Here is a 21,565-nt window from a genome sequence, read left to right as displayed (position 1 = left end):
GGCTACTTCGAGTTTCATTCTTAATGCAATCATCAGGCAACTGTTGCATAAAATCTTCAAAATTTTGAGACCCCCATATCGGATATCTACGGACGGATCAACATCAACATCAGATCAGTTTCCATTGATGATTATTGTTCCTTTACAAAGCAATGTCGTTGTGAGTGGGTTTAACGTTGAAAAATCCAAATTTTGTCAAGACATTGGTCACACCTGGCTTAGAACCTTCTAGTGATCACAAGCTGCTCATTATCGTTGTTAGCTAAGCCTGTCATCTGGTCTGTGATCTGGTCTTAATGAAACAGCTGGTGAGAGTGACCCTACTTATGCGAACTCGTTCATTCATGAACGCAATTATTCTGAAATAACTCGCCTGGGAGAACGGTGCGTCCCCCATTTGTGCATCCCTGCCAGCAATATGTGGACTTGATGTATAAGGGAGGATTGAAAAGGTCAAGGAAATTCATATGACTTTCTAAATCTCGCCCTGAAGCTTGCCCCCTCGCCACTGGATTGTTGTGGCGTCGCTGGAAATTTACCACCTCTCGAATTTCGGAATTTTTGGCATGGACAACCTATGCGAATTCGCAAAATTCATAAAAGACGGTTTTCCTGTAATTTTCATTCTACGCGTAAAAACTGTTGAAAATTCTTTCTTGATGACACCTTTTCACAGTAGTGGGGCGTTACGGGAAGCGGGGGTCTGGGAGCTAGTTATTGCTCACCCCAGCTATTCAAGTTGTCAGAAACCAAAACATTTCAGACAAAGCTGTGGAGGCCATCTATGTGAAATTGTCTACTTTGATTTCGCACTTAGATCTATTCAAGCAACGTTCTGAGTAGATAATAAAAGTCGGATTATAACGAAAGTATCCATCATTTGTACTAGCCGCAGATAAATTAGTTAAATTACAGTTCGAAAGTTACTCAAAGTTGGAGCAATTGGTTGAATAACTTTCGGGCCTAAGTTTCGCCGATTATTAACAAAGGTGGTTTGGTCACAGAATCTGAAGATCCACTAAAGCAGTTGCTATAAATTTAAAGAGAAACTACAAGCAGATCAATCTGCTTTGGAAGAGTGTCTTCAAATTAATTGCATGTCGATGTTTTCAAGACTCTTCAGAGTCACTGGCATGGCATCTTGGATTATTCAGGCCTAACCCGGAACGCTCAGGCCTGTCAGAGTTGGTTTGGACAAGACATTATTAAAATCAGTCCGTTATACTTTTTTGTAAATTTTAGAACCTATGAACTTCAAGCTACACAGATAAAGTCAGTTTGCCAGATAACACGTGTGGAAAATCCCCTATCATGTTATAATTAGATTTTACAAGCTACAAATTGTTTGACCACTCGAGAGGTTTTTAAAATGCCTTTATCCGATTCTGAGCCTCCTGCTTTACCCGAAGCCAGGAGCAACAAGCTTGACAGAGCTGGATCTGTTCGCTTTAATCTTCAAGTTTTTATTCCAAATGGAGAAACGAGAACAGTAAAGTATGGAGAATCATCGGATTTAAAGGTAAATGAAAGATTTTTTGTTAATTCATGTTCAGAAAAAGATTAGTATCTTGTTTCCTGATAAAGTAGACCATTATCTTTTAGGGTACAGTGATACATTTTTGGATTTGTTATGCTACAATTTAGAGGATTTGCAACTAAGTTTAAGGTTACGTGATTCATAGAGAAATCGACGCTCAAGGATGAAAGTAACCGAATAATTTTTTAAGATACAAATCAATCAACCAGGAAGTTTTGATAGTTATCGAATGCGCTGTCAGACATAACTGTATAAATCTTAAAACGACAATCAAAGTGAACTAAATGACGAACAAATTCAATTTGATTTTTTCAAAAAATATATATCCTAGTCAGGACATCAGTTCTTGAACACATTTCTATTGTCACATATCACAACTACACTGGACTTGTCCTAAATTCTTTCTTTCAGCCAGTGGTTTTACTTTTGGAAAATCTTATTAGATATTGTTGTCTGTATATATTAAAAGTACAGATTTTATGTTAAAGATTTTATGATTACAGATTTTATGATTTTATGATTCTTAAAATCTTTGATCTTATGTTGCCACCTTGAATACACACATTTGTTATTCAACTTGTAAAATGTTATAATTCCCCTTTCTTTATGCCTTTTCCAAACAGCTTTAGGCACTTTTTGGCACTCATTTAACTTTGATTAATTCACAAAAGAATAAGAAATTTAAAAACCTTTACAGATCAGAAACTTGTTTATCATGTGGGACAAGTCAAACTTTTCCTTTAGGTTGTAGGACAGACTCCTTCCAGGAAGACTACTTTCCTTTTCTTAATCCCAACATCTTAATGTAATAGCAAATCAAATATTCTTGAGACATGTTTGTCATGAAAGGATGAAATATTTTCTACTCACACCATTTTAGAAACAGGAAGTGATAGCATCTATAGATAGTAGATAGTAGCTATATAGGATTATCAGTCAAGTTTCTATCCTGGGTTTAGAGGGCTTGAATATTTTAGTCATTTTGTTATCTTGTTAGCATAATGATCCGGCCAACTGAGAGGGGGGCAAAGAAAGCAATTCCCCTAGGACCTGTAATCTAAGAGGGGCTGCTTGTATTACAATTTAAAGAATGACTCTTAATAACATGGTAATTTCAAGAAGAACAAATCTTATATGACTTGGAAGTTAGACAATGCTTTGGAATATAAATTTGAAGTAAGAAAGACATTTCTATGCATTTTAAATCCATTTTGAACCCATTTTAGGTTGATATATTTGGGTAGGAAGGAGCTCAAGCATTGATCCCTCATGGGCCCTGATAATCATCATCAATCATAATAATAGTGATTATAATAATAATTGATCATGACAACCACCAGCACCATCATGTTTAATCATCATCAGTCATCAATCATCAGTCATCAATGTCTATCAATGATCTATCACCATTGATAATCACCTTTATCATTTTTAACCACCCATTCAAACACCCCATTTTGATTTCCTTTTTAACACCATGTTGTAAAACATGTCAAGGTGCCATTGCCAATTTGCCATTACAGAGAAAACTTTAGACTAAACAATATTTCTCCATACTCTTTAGATTTTGTGTTTTAATAATGTATATATATATAACATAGTTCTTGTTAACTCCTGTTATAATGATTTGTTCTCATTCTAGACCATCATTGAAATTTTAATCAAGAAACTGGGTGCAAGCATTTCTATCGCATCAAAGTATTATGCCTTAAGACTTGAGCATGAATCAAGCAAGGAGCACTTTTGGCTTAATTCTAATATGCTGATGTCTGATGTTCGAAACAGACATGAGGATAGAGTTGGTAAAGAAGGGTGGAGGTGAGAATTTGTTTTTTCAATCTATAATGGCATTTAATTATTTTTCCTTACTATAATAACTTTGTTCTTTTCTGCTTGTATACCACATTAGTATAAGGCGTGATGGAAGAACATTCATAAGACTAAAGGGCTAGAAGTCATTGCTCAAAGGAAGTCAGTCCAACTATATGCTTAAAGCATCTTCAGTACTATTTGATATCTTTGCAATCAGGCATTGACAAAGAAGAATAAAAGGGAATAAATGAATAAACAAACCCCTTTGATTTAGTTAGACACATTCTACAATACCTATGTAAAAGCAGGCCTTGTTTTCTTTTTGTTGGCCTTACTGTGCAGATACTGTTGCCTTTTATGTCCTTAATACATGTGAAAAGAAAGAATTTATGATAAGCAAAAGGTCTGACCAATTCATAGTCATTGCATGAAAAGTTTGAACTATTCAATCAAGTAAAGTTAATGATGTTGTACTCGCTAATTAGTAATAATTTTTTGGAGTACTATTGCCAGAATAAGTGGTGGAGTGACTGGTCATTGTCATCATAAATAGACAGAGAACTAACATGTTGCATGGCTTTGTTGGTTTCAAGTTCTCTTATATCCTCGCTGGACCCACTCAGCTCATGGTTTCAAGGGCTAAGAACCCTAGAAGTCTGTCCCAAGCAAAATTCTAAATTTTAGTTGACTGGATTTGAAAGCCATTAGCACATTGTTGTACCTTTGGAGGTCAAAGTTTTTATGTCTACATTTGTGGCCAGGCTCTCAAAAGCCATTGAGTGGGAGTTTATTCTCACAGCCAGCTGTTGATTTTCATCCAAAAGGTCTATGACACCATGTTTATATCATCTCTGTGTTTAATATCCAACAGTAGACTAATTGTAAATTATGAGGATAGCTATGAGGATAGGCTGCATCTCACAAGTAATGTCAATAACAAATTTTTTCATGAAATTGGTCAGTTTTTTAGTCCTGTATTCTTTATCAAAACGTGACAGTTTTCTCTGTTGTGGCAGACTTTTTCTGAAGCTATTATCACTGTTAAGGGTTAATGGCAGCAGAAAGTTGTTTTAGGGCGTTAAGGAATATGATTCTAAAGTGACTTGCGTGCCAAATGATCTTGAATGGCATGGTATTCCTTTGTCTACTACTAGTAAATGATTATTTTCATGGAAGAAAAGCTTTTAGATCCACCTTGGCTTTGAAAAAATGGCAACTTTATCTGTTCAGTGGTCGAAAAATTATCAATTTGCCATCACAATCTTTAGCACCTGTTATTAAAGGACAATGTGTCCAAAAGTTATGTCGTAAACTTCCAATGCTTTCCTACTACACCAAGCTAGCCCAGGTATTTTCTATGTAATTACATAAGTCAGTGACAATCTTCAGCAATAAAGCTGATGTTTTTTGCAACCGAATAATGTTTCCTACATATGTTAATATTTTGTCTCTTGAAGTTTGTCATATATTGTTTAACCATTGAAATACGAGTATCATAGGTAACTAGTAATATATATATATGTGGCTTATTATTGAGGTGACCTATTCAACCACGTTTGCGATATTGGTGTGGCTGGCGACGTAGATATTTGAAAAGGTGGACTTACTTGACCTCATTTTTCACTGATAGTTCCTGAATCGTGGATTAAGGGAAATGTTAAGGAAACTCTGTGTTCTGCAACTACGTTTTATGGAATAGTCGTTAGTTGGTGGTAGAAGCAAACATCCTTGAAGGCAATGGTTATGGCTAGTTTTTATAAGAGAAGCAGAACTTAGTGAAAGTTTATGTGTCTCTAGCTTTTTCGGATTTAGCTAGTCCATGAATCAAGAAACAAGATGCAAGGAGTCGTCTCAGTTGATCGCTATGTTAGGCTAATGCTACGATGAGGGATTCATCACATTTTACCTTTCGCCCCAAAGACATTTAAGCTCTTTTTCTGTCCTCAAAACACCTCATTTGTGTGTCATTTGTTTACAAAAAATGTTTACACTTCATCCATTTAAAGTCAATGTAAATGAGATAAAAACTTATTTAAATCTTCAGCGAAATTGTGATGCGGAGGAACGCTTTGCACGTTGGTTTGGTTTGGATACCGATGAAAGAAATACCCACATTACGCTTGAAAACCTCGTGTCTTCGAGGTTTAGGGGATCTTGATCGAGGGACGTCAGATGCTTTTTGTAAAGGCGTTGGCTGTGGTGGTCTATCAAACCCGTACCTTACCACCATTACCACAAATTGAAATACTCATTTATTTCACGATTCTTGCAATTCTTAGGAACAAAAGACCAACCAGATGCTAGATTTTATCTCCATAATGGTCACTGGAAGGGTTGAGTCCTGTTGAAAAGGGATATCCCAAATTTTAATTCCAAGATTTTATTTCTGACGGTCTTCGTGGAGTGCAACCTCTTTCCTGACAACACTTTTTGTTACAAATGTTACAATTGTATGATGTGAAGTGAATTTCATCTCGTTCTAAAATATTTTATTTTCATTAAGTAAAATAGGCTTCGCTTGTTTGCATTTGCAATTCTCGATCCAACAAGTGGAAATTTTGCAAATACAGAGGATAAAAGGGTGTGCAGTAAGAGGTTTGAAAAGAAAAGGCTTTACAACCTCTCGATCAAATTATGACATTATTTTACCATTTCTTTTCACCCCACTTTCAAACTACAGTCATTTCTCCGAGTCTATATTTCATCTTAACAAGAGGATCAAAAAAGTAAGCTTGCAGGCCCTTGTTTGAGGTTTAATGAAGAAAAGAAAGCAGTCGAACGCGTGAACCTGGAGGGAGTAGCCACAATATTCCCGGCGAGGACTTACTCAGTCAACATACATGATTTCGTTATAACGTTCATATGTTTTCATATTTGAAAAGACCACATGAATGATTTCATATATGATGTTAAAATCTCACCCCTTCGTTAAAGTGTAAACATTTACTAAAACATTGAAATTAGGAATCACAAGTCTTGATAGTTGACTGTTTCCAAAATTTAAAAATTCCTTTGCGATTTTCTAATTAGTAGTTGAAGTTCGCTAAATATGTTGGCCTTTAACTAATAAGTTACGCATAAAGTGGTATCAAAAAATTATGTTTTTCCTATACCATCCAACCTTCATCTCCCGTCTCGCAACTCTTTATTTGTAACATTGGAGACTTTAATTTTCATATCATGGATACTGAATGTGAAAATTCCTCCAGACAAGTGCTACTTTTGCTTATCAAAAGCCCCTGACCTCCTTTCACTACCATCTCACCATCACTCCCTGATGGAACTTATATGTCAGTCTTGGTTCGTGATGCTAATTTTCTATGTTTTTGTTAAAAGGGCGTCTTTTGAGCTATGTTTTATTGTATACAAAATATGGCCTATCGCAAGGGCTGTTTTTTAATCTGATTATTCAAAACCAGTGATACTACGAAATAATCTCGTTACAAGCTTTTTGCGTGTTGCTTTGTCTCTAGGCAACATCACATAATTCGTCAAGTTGTATGTTGTTTTTCATGTACTCCATCCATCGATTTTAAATTCAAGGATTGCTTGACCACCACTATTGTTGTCGGCCGATACTTCAATAAACAATTTCGATGCCACATCAACATTCCACGTCTCACAACATTAAGAGTTTAAACCTGTATGTTTTTAAGGCTTTATTTCCGGTTGCAGTAGTTCAGATACAAAACTTAGGGTGCATTAAGAATGTGAATTCCGCACAATCCCGTCTTTCACTAACCAACACTTATACGCCCAAATTTGAAGGCTCTCCCTACAAAGTTCCCATTCACAGATCCGCCGAGAGCTTTTCTGGGGACTGGGCAAGAAGAAAGATAGTGATCCGCAATGACGTCATCACTTTGGCTAGCTCTTTAATCCAGGGCTGGTGGGGATGGACTAAACCAGTATAAAAGGAAGTTTTATCTGTATAAACCTCCTGGATTTGACGCGAGGACAGAAAAGACATCGGTTAAATGACAGAAAAGGAGTTTCGTTGTTCATTAAAATTCAGCTGTGTTGTTTTCTTTTGTGAAAGTTGCGCTTGGCTTGTTACGCACAAACAAATAAGTAAAAAGTTGAATTGTCGATGAATTAGTTATTTATTTCATCAATTTAGGGCCTCTTTCAATAATTTTCTTATAGAATTTTTTCTTAAAAATTGTTGTTTTTTAGCTCTTTGACTGTGTTAGCACTGATATTTTTGTAATTTTTTCTATTAAGGTGTTTTTATGTTGATATTTTTAAGGTAAGCAAGCCTCATCCCGTAGGGGGGTGGGGGTTCTCATCCAGAACCCTGTTTAAACGAATCTTCTTTCACTGCAGGTTTACACTGAGAGTTAGATTCTTCACTAAAGATTTACGAGAATTTTACAAAATCGACAAAACGACTTACTACTTCTTGTATGACCAGGTAAAGCTATTTTTATCTGTAAATCTTTTTTAATCGCGGAATATAGTCGCCATTATCCATCTACTTTGACGTCAGTTTCCATAACAATGAGCTGACCACTTCTTCATACTTTCTATTGTAACTTTGTGGCTAACTTTGCCAACTCTTTAACCCCTAGATATACTTTCTTTATAAGCCGGTAACCTTTTATCGTTAGTTGTAAACGTAACATGATTCTATGTTGGCACTAGATCATGGTGGAGATACAGACATGACGTTATTGTTATCAGTTACGTAAGATCGATTTCCGTGAAACCTAGATTTAGCTAGAATTTATATCACCTTGCAATAATCTTCTTGATAATAGAGAAACGAATCGGAAGAGTATCAATGCAAAATCTTGCAGTGGAATATCTAAGCTAGTTATTTTCCCTTCAGGGCCTCCTAGAAGCTAGGGGGCCTGATGTTTAGTGATAAAGCCTTTCTTCGGTATTAAGTACTATTCTATTGACCATATGACAATATGCGCCTTTAGAAAAAGAGCCACAAACGTTCTAAATCTTGGAAAAGTATGTTCATTTTTAGGGGTTGGTCGAGGTTTAATGTATGCACCCTCTCTCAGTTCTTGAGCCAACATCATATATGACCAGCTTTGTTCCCCTGTTTTCAGGAAATGAGGAGCATAGCACGAAAAATCATTTTTTATGTTCCTTCAATATCACAGAGTCCATAATGTCCTTTTTCTGCTCACAGCAGTAGTTTTGAGAAAGGCCAATGCATAACTACGAAACCATGTTTGATTTTTTTATAATTCCATTTCTAATAAACCTTAGTATAGATATATAAGGAGAATTTTGAGAAAGGTGAGTAGGGCAAAGTTTCATCCGAAGGAGGGTTGAGACATTTTCTGACTTTGAAATGTCACTCCGCCTTTTCGGAAAATTTTTAGACTCCTGTGGACGAGAGACTAGTGATGGTGCAGTGGTACCGAATTTCTTCGAAATACCCTTGTTTATTGTCAGATTGCCCCCTGTCGTAGCTTTTCACTGACTACCCTGCTGAAAAATGTTCATCTCGAACCTCTTCATCTTTAAGCATCCTCTTGACACGGTATTTAGAACTGGATCGATTCTTTGTATTGCTGTATTTCTTTGTTCTGCAGGTACGGGCGGATTATCTTACCTCTGTTGCGGATTCCGTCGATCAGGAGACAGCTTTTCAGTTCGGCGTCTTAGAAATGAAGCGGTTTTTTAACAATATGCCACAGGCGGCGCTTGACAAGAAATCTAATTTTGAATTTATTGAGTAAGTCAATGTTATTCATATGAATAATTCAAATCTATTGAATGTTTTCTATAGAAATATGTTGGATTCTGTTCACAGTCTTATTTGTCTGTTAAAAATGTAGGCTTAAGACAAAAATCCTATCATGCTTAAAATCATAATGACTATGTTTAAATAATGTATCATGGCTTCAATAAAAATGTTCGAAAAGTGCTTTCCTCGTAATTTGAATTACAATGTAGTATGATATTGGCAATAAGAAAACTCGATTGAAGAATAAAAACGTGCCAAAATTGTCATAGCTTTAAAGCAGTTTGTGCAAGGTCTTTTGTAAACTATTTTTTGCGATCATTTTTTAATCATTGTGCTTATAAATTGTACGATTATAATATGAATAAAACAGCCCTTATAAATTGTGAATAGTATTGCTTATTTCTTACTTACTGGTTAGAATGTTGAATAGATTAGGCTCAACGTCAATTTTTTTATTAGCATAAATTCGTTGCTATGATCCCTTTTTAAAGTAACATCTTCTAAACAGTCCGTTTAAATTAAAGTTTCTACAAGATTTGTTATGCACATTCGTAGACAAGTGAAAACTTGTATTCAAGGTAAAAGAAATAGCCAATGCAAGTCGTTGATATAAAAAATTTATATGCAATGCAAAAGGGTTTGATATTTTGAGCCGAATTTTTGTTAAGGGTGAATCTACCCCCTTGACCATTTCATAATAATTTCTTATTGTTCATCATTTCCTTTCAATTGTTCATCGCCATCCTTTTTATCCCCTTGTTTTTCCTTATTCTTGGTAGATCAGTAACGGGGAGAAAAGAGATTTTCAATTTGAGTTCGGGATTGTTTATTATGGAATTTAAGCAGAGCTGATTTTTATTTTTTAATGTTGCGAGAAAATGACTCATGCGAGCGTACGAGCGTATGATTTACTTGAAACATTCTTGAGCAATTCATCTCATCAATGTATCTCAAGTTGTCATTTTTTATAGTACTTTTTTCAATTGTACTATTGTAGAATTTTTTCGTCAACAGAAAAGAGTTCGGACTAGGCCGGTTTTTGCCACCATCCATTACAGACAACATGAAGGTAGCGAAATTGTTTCCTGTCCATTTTCCACATTTTTTCTGTGTCTTGTCTCAGAATACTGTCGCCGAATTTAGAAACAACGTACAATTTTAGGAGCAGTTGATAAAGCTGTTGTCAGTTATATAATATATAATTCCATATGATTTTGAGCATGCTATGAATGAAACATTGACAAAGTACTCAGAATCCATTTTGGCCTAATATTACCCAGCATCGGCCGACAAATGTTTGGTATCGACCGAAACCTTCTTATCAGGCAGTGGAAACATCAACATACTTAACAGCTACAAATAACAGAACATGAATTCCTTCTCAATATTTATTTTAATGGAGAAAAGGGTTCCAAAATGATGACGTCACAAAGATCTATTTTTATCGTCTTTTAATTTAGACTGCATAAACTGATAGAGAGTTATCAAAATATAATTTTGTCTGGAAATATGCAGTGCTAGTCAAATGTGTTGCAACTTGACCGATGTATGGCCACATGAGCACATTCATTTTCTAGATAAAATAAATTCAATGTTTTCTTGGTTCTTGAATGGGTGAACAAGACCAATTTAACAGTTCATTTGCAAAACTTGGTTCTTGCATTTGCCATTGTTCAAGGTGCAACAGATTTAAGTACTATTATACCTTTAGGGCATTTCATGATGTTCTTTTAGGTTATATGGTCAGAAGTAGAAAATACGTAGATTTGTATGGTGTCTTTGCTTCTTTAATCTGAAAATAGAAAAATGGTACCCTTTGCAACTAGAAAAAGACATAGTGAAATTGGCCTTACTTTTGAGTCAGTCGTTGTACTGAAGTTGAGATGTGTTTATGTGAAGTACACACTGGTGTGTCAAAATGTGTTGATTACATTTTCACGGTTGGCACAGGGTTAGTTTAAAATGAGATGCTTGAATATCTTAACTGATGTGACATATGTTGTTTATTTTTTATTGCAGAGTAAAGATATACGCAAGAACATTCAAAAACATTTTAAGCAATTTTCAAATTTAACTGAGGATCAGTGTGTGTCAGAGTTCTTCGATCGACTTGTAAAAATCCACAGATTCGATCTCGAGGTCTACACCTGTTCGTTAGGGGTAAGACAACCTTTTGTACTTATTCCCACATTTTAATAGCTACTACTGTCAAGGCTTTCACTGTTATAAGGGCTTTCGCATGCTTTCGAAATTTTACTTAGTAAATTCTTGGTTTTGCTTTAAAACTGTCATATTTTAATTTTTGAGGACATAACAGCCTTACAGTGAATTAAAATTTTCCTGTCCGTAGAAAGTTTCGTGTTGATATTTGAGGTTTCTATATTTGTGAGTGTTTATATCTTTAAAAATTAAGGCATATTTTTATTGGTTTTTTATTAACTAGAGCCTTGTTTAGCCCTCATTCAAGTCTTCAATTTTATTGTATCCAATGAAAAACAAAGCACTGTCCTAAATGTTCTCGTGTTTGCTACCTTCGTTTTCCATACAAAATACTACTTTGCTGATATTCCAAGCCTCAACAAATATTTTCAATATACATAATGTTAGACAAAGAATATTTGATTTATCTCACGGAAAAGTTTTTATTTTTAGCCCATAGCAACAAATGTTTGTTTGTATATTAGAAAAAGCTATTGATTTTCTAAGTTAAGAGTTTACAGAGGGTTTTAGGGAAATTTCATTGTCCAACAAATTGATATTTTTCATAGCTTATAAATGATATTTCATTACGAGACTGGTCTTGTATTCAATTGAAAACGTTTGATTCATTTTTATTGAATTGAGCGCTTCGTAAGGCAGCTCGGGCTAAAATTAAACTAAAAGTTATCATCTTCATATTTTCTGCTCCAGTAAGATAATAATGTTGGCGATCCTTCTCCCATTTTTTGTTAACGGATTTGGCTTCTAGTTTATTTATGTTAGTGACGTGTTTTTCAATAATTGTAAATATTCGATAATTGTTTATTCGTCTTATTTCAGAGTGGATGGTCGATCACAGTCCATGCCGTCATTGGGCCTAATGATGGTATAAGTTACAGGGCACAGGAAGGGACAATTGTAAGTTTCTAGGGGCAGTTCTAATTTCCTTTTTGCTTCTGCTGTTGTTTTGTAGGATGTATCACGAATAGCATCAGGAAGGCCGGGAGCCTAAATTCAATTTTTAAGTGCATGTTGGTATCCCTCCATGTTAAAGGTAAATTTCTTTGTCGAAACAAGGGTAGTTTCTGTACATTTTCCGTGGGTCAAGTAGCAATCAATCTTGGTGCAATGAAATCATATACAAATAAAATCCCTCTTTTACTTTATAGGTTTTGTAGTAGGAGATAATCGGCTAATCAGGAACATTTAGATGTTAAAAGGTCTAATAGTCTGCTCTTTTTAAACTTCTGGAAAACCTTATATTTGCGTAAAACCAATACTTGTGTATTCTTTTGTAGATTACACCAATGGCTAATTTTAAGCAGATACGCTCTATAAAAATATCAAAAATGGGTTCACAACATGGCAGTCACGCTGGGAAGGCGACCATCACACTTCAAGTCGAGGGAACAAGCGAGGTAAAGATTGCCTTGGTTTATACTTTTTGAAGTCTCATTTCCAACAAATGTTCTTTTCAATCTGTTTGAACGACAATTTCAATGGGAAGCTTCAATTCATACGGCCTCCTATATAGTCAGCTAAGAATCCTAAACCACATTGCAATGCTTACTAAATAAGACATTTTAGCCTTAATTAAAACTGGAGTTTATGCCAAGATTTTTCTGCATTGGTGAAAGATAATTATTGTTTTGCCATACAAAAATATTTGAGCTTGCATTTTTTTTATCTTGTTATTGGAGAACCAAATTTGCTGCGCTGATATTATGGCTAATCTGATCAAGGCTTTCCAGGCCAAGAAGCATTTCGCGTAACTTCAGGGGAAAGGCATTGTTCATAGCATTAATGAAAAACATATTCACTCTACTTTTGCACGTCCAAGCCTATTGCTCTTTTTCATATTGGCTTTGACTCATTGCCCCTAATCATCCCCTATCATCTCCTCCCTCATCACCCCCTCCCTTTTGCCTCCCTTTTGCCTCCCTTTTGCCTCCCTTTTGCCGCCCTTGTATTTCTATATTTCTTTATCCTTTCCAGCCATTAACCTTCACTGTTGGATCATCACACAAAGCAACGGAAATGAGTGAGCTTATCGATGGCTACTGTAGCATGTTTGGCCTCACTGCAAGCACTTTGATCATTAAGCGTTCAGGTATGTTTTTTCCGATCAATTATATCTGTATATGTTTGCGCTGAAAAAGAATAGCGGATTTAAGGATAACAGCAGTTTGAATGGCGCATTTAAGCGCACGAATTTATTTCAATTCATCTCATATGTATGTTCTTAGTATCTGTCCTGCAAGGCTTTGAAGCTGGGCGCTGGTCTTCTTTGACCAAAGGCCTGGGCTCGATAAACGCCAAAACAGATATCTGGCCCTCTTTGAAAGTCTACTATTAAAGGGTATCGGCCAAGGAAGTTGGACTATGATTCGGCAAGCTGGTGGAGACCAGAAGGAGGAAGAAGGACTATTTCCTTGAGTGTTGGGGCTATAGACAGATGATGGATTCAGAGGATGAAAGATGCTAGTTTTTAAAAGAGACCAGCATTGTTTGTTCAAATCGTTGCTCGGAAGATCACGGATGCCTGGATCCTCAATTGATTGATTATCAATATCGTAATAAAACTAATATATAGGGAGGTTTGATTGTTTTAATAAGTTCCATCTTTCGTATTCACGATTGCCCTTAGTGATCTCCTTCAAAATGATTTTCCAGCCACGAAAACATGTACCACTCTACATGTTGTGCTTTCAATTTGTCACAAAAACCTGTTTTGAAGTCAAGGCTTTCATTTGTTCTTGAAACAAGGCTTAGTTTAAAAAGGATGTATTTTTCTTATGCTTCAGTGTTTTGCCAGATTCGTTAATTAGATAAAACTTAATTCAATAGAATCCTCCACACGAAGCCTTGTTTCAATGAAACATTTCTTTTTCCATTCAGCAATGGGTGTGCCAAATGTGTGCCGTATTTAATTACTGTATCTGTTGAAATATTTTTGCCTTTATGAAAAATGCTAGAATAAACACTGCTAATTTGTAAAATGGATTAAAGCAACTGGTTTTATCTTTAAATGAAATTTTGCAATTATCAAAACAAACAACCCAGTGGTCTTTCATTTGAGGCGAACAATAAACGTTGTTCTTTGATAAACATGCTGGCAGGTGAACGCCATCATGAAATATCCAAAAATAATTAAATAACGTTGTAAGTTTTAACGTTATTGCAACATTGGTTAGATTTGCACAAACTTTGACAAATGATACAATTTATTTTGACGATTTTTGAAAATCAATGAACTACATAATGATTTTAACGAAATGTTTTGTCACTAAGGCCCACCGCTTAGCATAACCTAGTCTTTTCCAAATGTAAAACTGACCCGCGTAACCGACTGGGGATATTGAATATCGCTATATTTAGGCCCTTGAAGGGTAAAGTGTTTGATGCGTATTTCTGATTGGTTTGATATACACCTGGCATGAATTTGATTGGAAGAAATATACCTGTCAATCAACAATGACCAATAAAATCATAGTCTGTTATAGACATATTTATTTCACCAAGCGGATTTGAAATCGAACTTTGTTTGCAAAAAATGATTTTTCCTAACATAAACGGAAATCATAAAGGGGGCAGGGGTTATCAAAAAGGACTTTTGTCTTCAAATCGAATATTTTGATCATGGAACTGGAAAAGGAAAGGGTCACTACTCATGAAAGGGGCCAATCGTAACATTTAACTGCTGTTTTAAAACAATTTTGCCACAAAACATAGTCGCCACAGATGTTTCTGTTCTTTTGCAATATTGGAGATGGAATGAAGCCAAAGGGAAAGTTATGATAATAATTCCCGAATGTTGCTACCAATGCCTGAATCCGCAACCCTAAATGATATAAGCAAGATGTCTCTCTATCGAGTAAAGTAACTAAGGATACAAGCTGTTATGAATTTGCCTAGAGACACTGACCATGTGACGCGGTGAACCAGTCCTGTTGGCAAGGCAACGCTATAAACAAAACATGAAACACAACAGTTTCTAATTACGTCTCTGTGTGGGTCAGCTAACATCCTTAAGCTTTAACTTTAGTTGACCCATTTGTAAATTCAACAACAATTCTTTGAAACGGGTATTAACGTCACAGGTTGGTTTGTGATGACCTCCATTGATTTCAATTTATCCATTGTGTCTCAACGTATATGCTAGATGAATCGCGAAGTCTGGTAATCTAAGACTCTTTACGTTATTAATCCAATTTGGTTTTTTATCTAAAGCTAAAGCGTGGTTGCAAAAGTCTTATTCAAAACAATTTTTGGTGGTACAAAATGTAAAAATACCTTTGAAAAAAGCCAATATTTTGAAACATTCTTAAGTCTTAGGCAAGCTGCACTGTTTTGGCAACGTTTACAGTCATCTGCTCGCGTTTCCAATTGCCATAAACAACTCGGTATATTTTCTTGAGTTTTCGATCTATGTTCAGATTTTTATGCCCTTAAGAGTGTAAGACAAAAAGCTTAAATGTTTTCGAAATGGTTGCTCTTTTGAAGCCATTTTTAATTTTTTTCGGGAACCTAATAAATTAGAATAATTTCTAGAAACAAATGTCAGATATTTGTCCCTAGTCACTCAGTAGAAGATAACAATACAATCCCTTCAATATAAAAACTTACAACATTTATATTTTCATTTATTTGTACTTCATATAATACAGTAAAGAACTTCTTTTAAAGAAAAGCGAAAAGTACCATGTTCCTTGTAAAGTATATTAAATTCTTGATATTTCTGTGAAATTTTGTGCTAAAATCATTAGCTGTATTAAGAAATCAAATTCTCCTAAATCTTTAAACTTTTTGCTTAAAAACTTAAAAAGATTTTAAACATTTCAGAGATTTTCAACGTCCCATTATTGCCTACGAGCTATTCTAGTAAGTACTGAAGAGTGTAAATTTTTTGTTATTTAATACACTTATAACATATATACTTATAACATATATTTATGCGACATAAATGGTGTATTTTTTACATTTTCTTGCCATAAATATTTAAAGTGAATCAAAATATATTTAAAAAAATATTAAAAGTAGGAAAGGTGGATGGAGCAACCACTGCCGATCGTTGCTGTTAAGGAGCATGCGCACAAATGATCAAGTTGATTGCGCATGCTCTGACTGCACCAACGGGAATTGTTTATACATTTGGGAGATTTTCAACAGCGACATTAGGCAGATTGTTATGGTGCCTCTGGCTGTGACGTTTATTACATTTTCTTGTTAAAATATTTTCCTGCAACGTAATTTTCTCATAAGTTCTAATAATTTAACTTCTGTAGTGATTAAAATTAAGTCTCCACATTGTTGCTTGAAAGAGGTTTCTTTATCTGTAAATCCGGTGCCTTTTATTTTATTAATCTCAAGATCGTTAATTTTGGTATTTCGTAATATTTTCCATGTTAAGTTTTAGGAAACACTAAGGATTTAGCTGGTAGAAATTCATATATGTTAAATTTCATATAGAAGTTCATATAAAGGAAGAGCATTAGAAATAAAAAAGTACTTTCTTTAAACAGAAAAGAAACAACTTATAGCAATGGTTGTAACTAATATAGGTTTAAAGAAATTAGACTTTTGATATTGAGGTTAATATCGTGCACTTTAATTGCCTGCGTTAAGATATTCTCTTAAGTATCTCCCTAAGTATGAGAGATTTGCTAGCCTGGTATATATTTAAGTTTAACATTTTGAGCTACCATCCTGATACATAACTCATTGTTTTTGTAGTATCTCAAGCATAACTTTGAAACATAACGCTATTGAAATTATAACGGGACGATAACGTACCGTTTTATCCTTATCACTGCCGGACGATATCATACATGTTCACACGGAAGCACTGACGAATACAGAATTAAACGACAACGATACTGTTTATACGACCGAATCTAAAACGATTTTGACGTAAATCAACAAGGTTGTGATAATTTCAAAGTTAAAATTCCCCTCATATTATCATATCTTAGTTACATTAAATATAGTAAAACACTTGTCGAAACAGAATTGCCTCAGCCTTTAATTTTTTTGAATAAACAAATTTTCGCCGCCACATTTAAAATCCAAGAATTTTTCAGTCTACATAGTAGATAAAATTGTTCCTTAAATCATCATTAAATTTCATTTGTGAACTCTGATAAAAGCAAATTTATTTTGCATCTTAAATATAAATTGCGTAACATGCTCTTCAATAAATAATGCTAAAGGTATTTCTAATCTAGAGTCCGAATCGTTTCAAAATCCTCCACTGCCGCCACGGCGTGATTCAAGTAAGTAGTTTTTAAAATATTATCTTTCCTAAACACTTTCATTCAATTCCTTAGTTGGAAAGAAAAGTCAGCTCTACCTTATATTGAGTTTTTGAGTGTGTCTTCATAAAAATATGTATTTGAAGTTTTTTACTTTTTACAACATAACCTGAAAGGGTACCAAGTAATAAACAGTTACTAAGCCTGTGCAGATATGGTCTTTTTTCAGGCAAGTTATAACACATTTAACTGACTTTGAACTTTTCGAGGTATTGCTTGATACTCTTTCAGGTTATATGATCAAAATTCAAAAGTTCTAAAGATAAATTTTATGACGTCATAACGCTCTTTAAGATGTGTCAAATTCTTGCCATTTATCAATGTTCAACAAAATTTTAAATGTAACAGCTAAAATATTGAGTACATTAAGGTACTACGTAATAGATGTGATGCAAAAAATATAAAATCTCATTTAAAAATTGTGCTGATCTTGCATCAAAATGACTGGAAAGGTGCCCCAGGATTGTGTTTTGATAGGATTGTGTAAAATGCCTTTGAAATCAAGACTGGTAACTTTCGCCTTTTCAAGCTGAGAAAAGTACAAAAGTGGCCTTTCAGCTTTTTCTGTATATTTTGTGGGTTCTCGATGTGAATGAATTTGAAATCATATTTTAGCGTGTTGCTTTGCTGGTATCTCAATCTTTTGGTCTCTACGGTGTCAGCTTCAGCCAGGGATCGTGGAGCATCAAACAGATATTTGCGTTTTAGGCAAAGCTTTTTAAATGTGCCAAGAACTAAGTGAAAAATATTTCTTAGGATCCTCAGGCCATTTTGTCATGATTGTTACCAGCTGTCATTGTATCCGACATCTTGTGCAAGTAAAGATGTCAAGATCTGTAGACTATCCTGCTATTTTGATTCCCTTGTCATTTCTTGAATTCTTGGAAAACAATGATCCGGTTCTAAAAAAAGCTCCTAAAGGAGTTAGAAGCAATTAGAAGCAATGTTTAGCCTTATGTCTATGTAGAGCCATTGGCTCCCAAAGAGAATTCAATCAGTAGAAAGCACATTTTTTCCTGCATATTTGTGCACGACCAAGGAGCAAGCTAACTATCAGTTTCTGCCACCACTGACCAATCGACTTCATAGATTACTCCATACGTACGCCAGATAATGGCCTGTTGCTTCTTGGTTTTGTTTTAATATCGTAATAATATGGTTATACAGTTTTGTTGATGCGTTGTTTTGATACAGAAATTTCGAGTATGTCGAATATGGCTAGAAAATCAATTTTTCTCCCCACCTACCTTATTAATATATCCAGATCCAGTACTTACGAATATGAACAATTTAGGGCCTGCAGCTAACTCTGACTTTCTGTTACCTTTTACAACTAGAATAGAATGACACTGTCACAAAGTTGACTCATTTCAGTTGCGTTGCTTTCATTTCTTACCTACTCACTGCAAATTGTCCCAGCTGAGACATAATGCTAAAGGAATGAAATACGTAGACAATGAATGTCCCAGGCACTACTTTTTTAGCTGAATACAATTTTTTATCATATGGTCAGTTTTTCACTATGTACCAGTGTAAAGTACCATGTCCTGAGAAATTTAAGCAGTTACCTAAATTCCCATTGGTTGGATTATACAGTGGGTTTTTGTTGAGTTTTCTAATCGGCAACGTCGGGCTAATTCTTGGGGATTTATCAATTGCCAACACGCTACAGACCCTTTTTAACGCAAACCTCTGACTCACGGACATATTTAAGACCTGTTCTTCTCTTCGTGTATAACAACTGCTTTGTGCTCCAGGTGTTCACACAGTTGCAGATGCTGTCATTGTGTTTTAAACCCCACCCCTCCCCCGTATTTATTTCCATGCTCATTCAGTTTGCTTTTCCTTCTTGCAGATAGCTGGAGGTCTCTCCCGTCACTTCCAAAACCAGATGATCCAAGGTATCTATGCTTAACTGTGTGTTGTTAATAGCATTCGACCCTTCTAGTTGAATATGCTAACGTACTGGAAAAATCGCTTTGTCTGTTCCAACGTTTTTAAAGGAGATTGTGTTTCTATCCTAGTGCTAGGGCCAATAATTTATTCAATCTATTCAAGATAGTGTTTCCTTTCTAGTGCCAACAAATCAGTGCGAGAATCCACTATGGTCAGTTTGATTGATCAGAAGAAACTTACAGAAGCAACCTCCCCAACCAAAAAGACTTTCAATGGAGGTACCCTATGCTTGTCACTGTCTTTCTTTAGTTCGTTCAATAGTTTATGTCACCACACATTATCCATATAAACGAAGATGATATCATATTACTGTTTGCTGGTCTGTCTTGTAGTGTTCGACGCTGTATAGGGCTGAGTTATGTTACAGGTATAGACCTGTATGTGCTTTGCTGTGTAGAACAAGTTAGTCTTAATTGTCATAAATGACCATGAACGCCAGCAATGCCAAAGGACAACAAGCAATCCTGATATAGATAACGTTGAAACTCAATACGCGTTTCAAACTAAATACGACTATCAGCCAATGACGATGTTATGCTCATCGGCATACCTTGACCTTCCTGGCCGGGAAGGGGTATGAACGGTATGCCGGAAAAGACATTCGTGAAAGCAGTATTATCCCTATCTACCTAACTTCAAGTGATTTGTTAACCAGAAAAAGAATTGGCCAATCAGATTGGGTGTTACGTCCTATTCCCACATTCCTTTAGACCAAACTTCAGCTTGTAGGACCCTGGTAATGGCAGGTATAGTTCTTAGTAAGCAACATAATCCTACTGTTTAGATAAAAATAAACTGTTTAGATAAATATAGAATACATTTTTTTAATCAAGTTTGCTTATTCGTTTCTTTTTTCAACCATAACCGTAAAATCGTCAAACCTTTTTTATTGTTGTACTTTTTGGTCGCTATTCGTTAGATAGTTTTATTTTTGCTTGGCAGATTCAAACGACTATTCCGAAATTGATTGTCTAGATGAAGACTACGCCGAGGTCATGGCCTGTAAGTAAATTCCATACTTTCCATATGATGTAACCTTAAATTTATGAGTTTCTTTATTGCTAGATTTTAGAACTAAATAAATTCTGTTTTGGTAATGCTTATGTTTTGCCTAAGTTAAATCAGTCGGGCCCAAAAGCTGACGCTTAACGCTTGCTACTCGACTTACTTCTATCGAATATGCCAGTTTTATTTTTGCTAAGTGCTTTTCAACTAAAGTGCATTTTCATAAAGCGAGTGATTGTATCTAGGTTTATAGAAAGTGTTTTTGTTATTTTACGATGGCTTCTTATTTCCGATGGCTATTTCACATTGTAAAACATATCAACGACAAGAGCCCCGTTCTCCATTCAGCAAAAAATATTGCAAGAACTAGCAGGATACAATGCGCAAAATGCGTTTTCTCTTCTTTTATTGAATAGTTTGTGTTTATTTTGAATTGACGCAGTTGTTGTTCAGAAGCTCAGTTGTCATAAACATGAAAGGACATAGTTTTGTTAAAGATTTACCTCAAATTTTAATGCATTATATATGATAAATAAGATGGAAGTTTACATCCTCTAAAAGGTACTGGAGAACGTCCCCTTTTGGCATTTATATGTACGAAGATTGAGTACATGTAGTTTAAAGTATCAAGTGTTTTCTTTCTAGCAAACGACTACGAAATTCCCCAGGATAAGTTGAATTTTTGCGAAATTATCGGACAAGGCCAATTTGGGGATGTTTACAGGGGAACTTACGATTGCAAGGTGAGCATATCCGTTGTAAATGTTGTAAATGAAACTGTTTCAACGTTGGCTGATTTTTTGATCCATTCCTGCCAAAAGTTTCAAAGGCAAATTCGTCCATCCAACTCTCTCCCACATCCCCTCTTGACTATCAGCATTGTTCCAGGGGAAAGGGGGGCTTGAAGAAGTAGTATTCAGGAAAAGAAATTAAGGAAAACAGAAGCACAATGCAAATTGCTTGGTTTTCTAAGGAGTTTTAGCAAGCATTGTAACGTTATCGACAACAGTAGAATGCTGACAATGTAATATGACA

At 35.2% G+C, this 21,565-nt stretch overlaps 1 protein-coding gene across 3 annotated transcripts in view; it reads left to right on the top strand.

Moving 5' to 3' along the window:
• The first annotated feature begins 732 nt into the window (after positions 1-732).
• LOC135688737 (focal adhesion kinase 1) overlaps positions 733-21,565 on the top strand; it is a 40,433-nt gene continuing 19,600 nt past the window's right edge. The window contains exons 1-15 of one of the 3 annotated variants that reach the window (XM_065205700.2): positions 733-1,519; positions 3,180-3,355; positions 7,676-7,763; positions 8,905-9,047; positions 10,074-10,128; positions 11,079-11,219; positions 12,099-12,176; positions 12,557-12,676; positions 13,254-13,368; positions 16,101-16,139; positions 17,483-17,530; positions 19,425-19,470; positions 19,646-19,743; positions 20,468-20,527; positions 21,176-21,273. In XM_065205700.2, coding sequence (XP_065061772.2) covers positions 1,370-1,519; positions 3,180-3,355; positions 7,676-7,763; positions 8,905-9,047; positions 10,074-10,128; positions 11,079-11,219; positions 12,099-12,176; positions 12,557-12,676; positions 13,254-13,368; positions 16,101-16,139; positions 17,483-17,530; positions 19,425-19,470; positions 19,646-19,743; positions 20,468-20,527; positions 21,176-21,273 — 1,455 coding nt within the window. In that variant the 5' untranslated portion in view covers positions 733-1,369. The remainder of the gene's footprint in view (positions 1,520-3,179; positions 3,356-7,675; positions 7,764-8,904; positions 9,048-10,073; positions 10,129-11,078; positions 11,220-12,098; positions 12,177-12,556; positions 12,677-13,253; positions 13,369-16,100; positions 16,140-17,482; positions 17,531-19,424; positions 19,471-19,645; positions 19,744-20,467; positions 20,528-21,175; positions 21,274-21,565) is intronic. The other 2 variants (XM_065205701.2, XM_065205702.2) reach the window with 2 other exon arrangements.

The sequence above is a fragment of the Rhopilema esculentum genome, chromosome 9 (assembly GCF_057945365.1).
Source record: "Rhopilema esculentum isolate cy_ngs chromosome 9, ASM5794536v1, whole genome shotgun sequence".
Lineage (NCBI taxonomy): Eukaryota > Metazoa > Cnidaria > Scyphozoa > Rhizostomeae > Rhizostomatidae > Rhopilema > Rhopilema esculentum.
The sequence above is the reverse complement of the archived record's forward strand: the minus strand, read 5'-3'. Positions and strand labels throughout refer to the sequence as shown.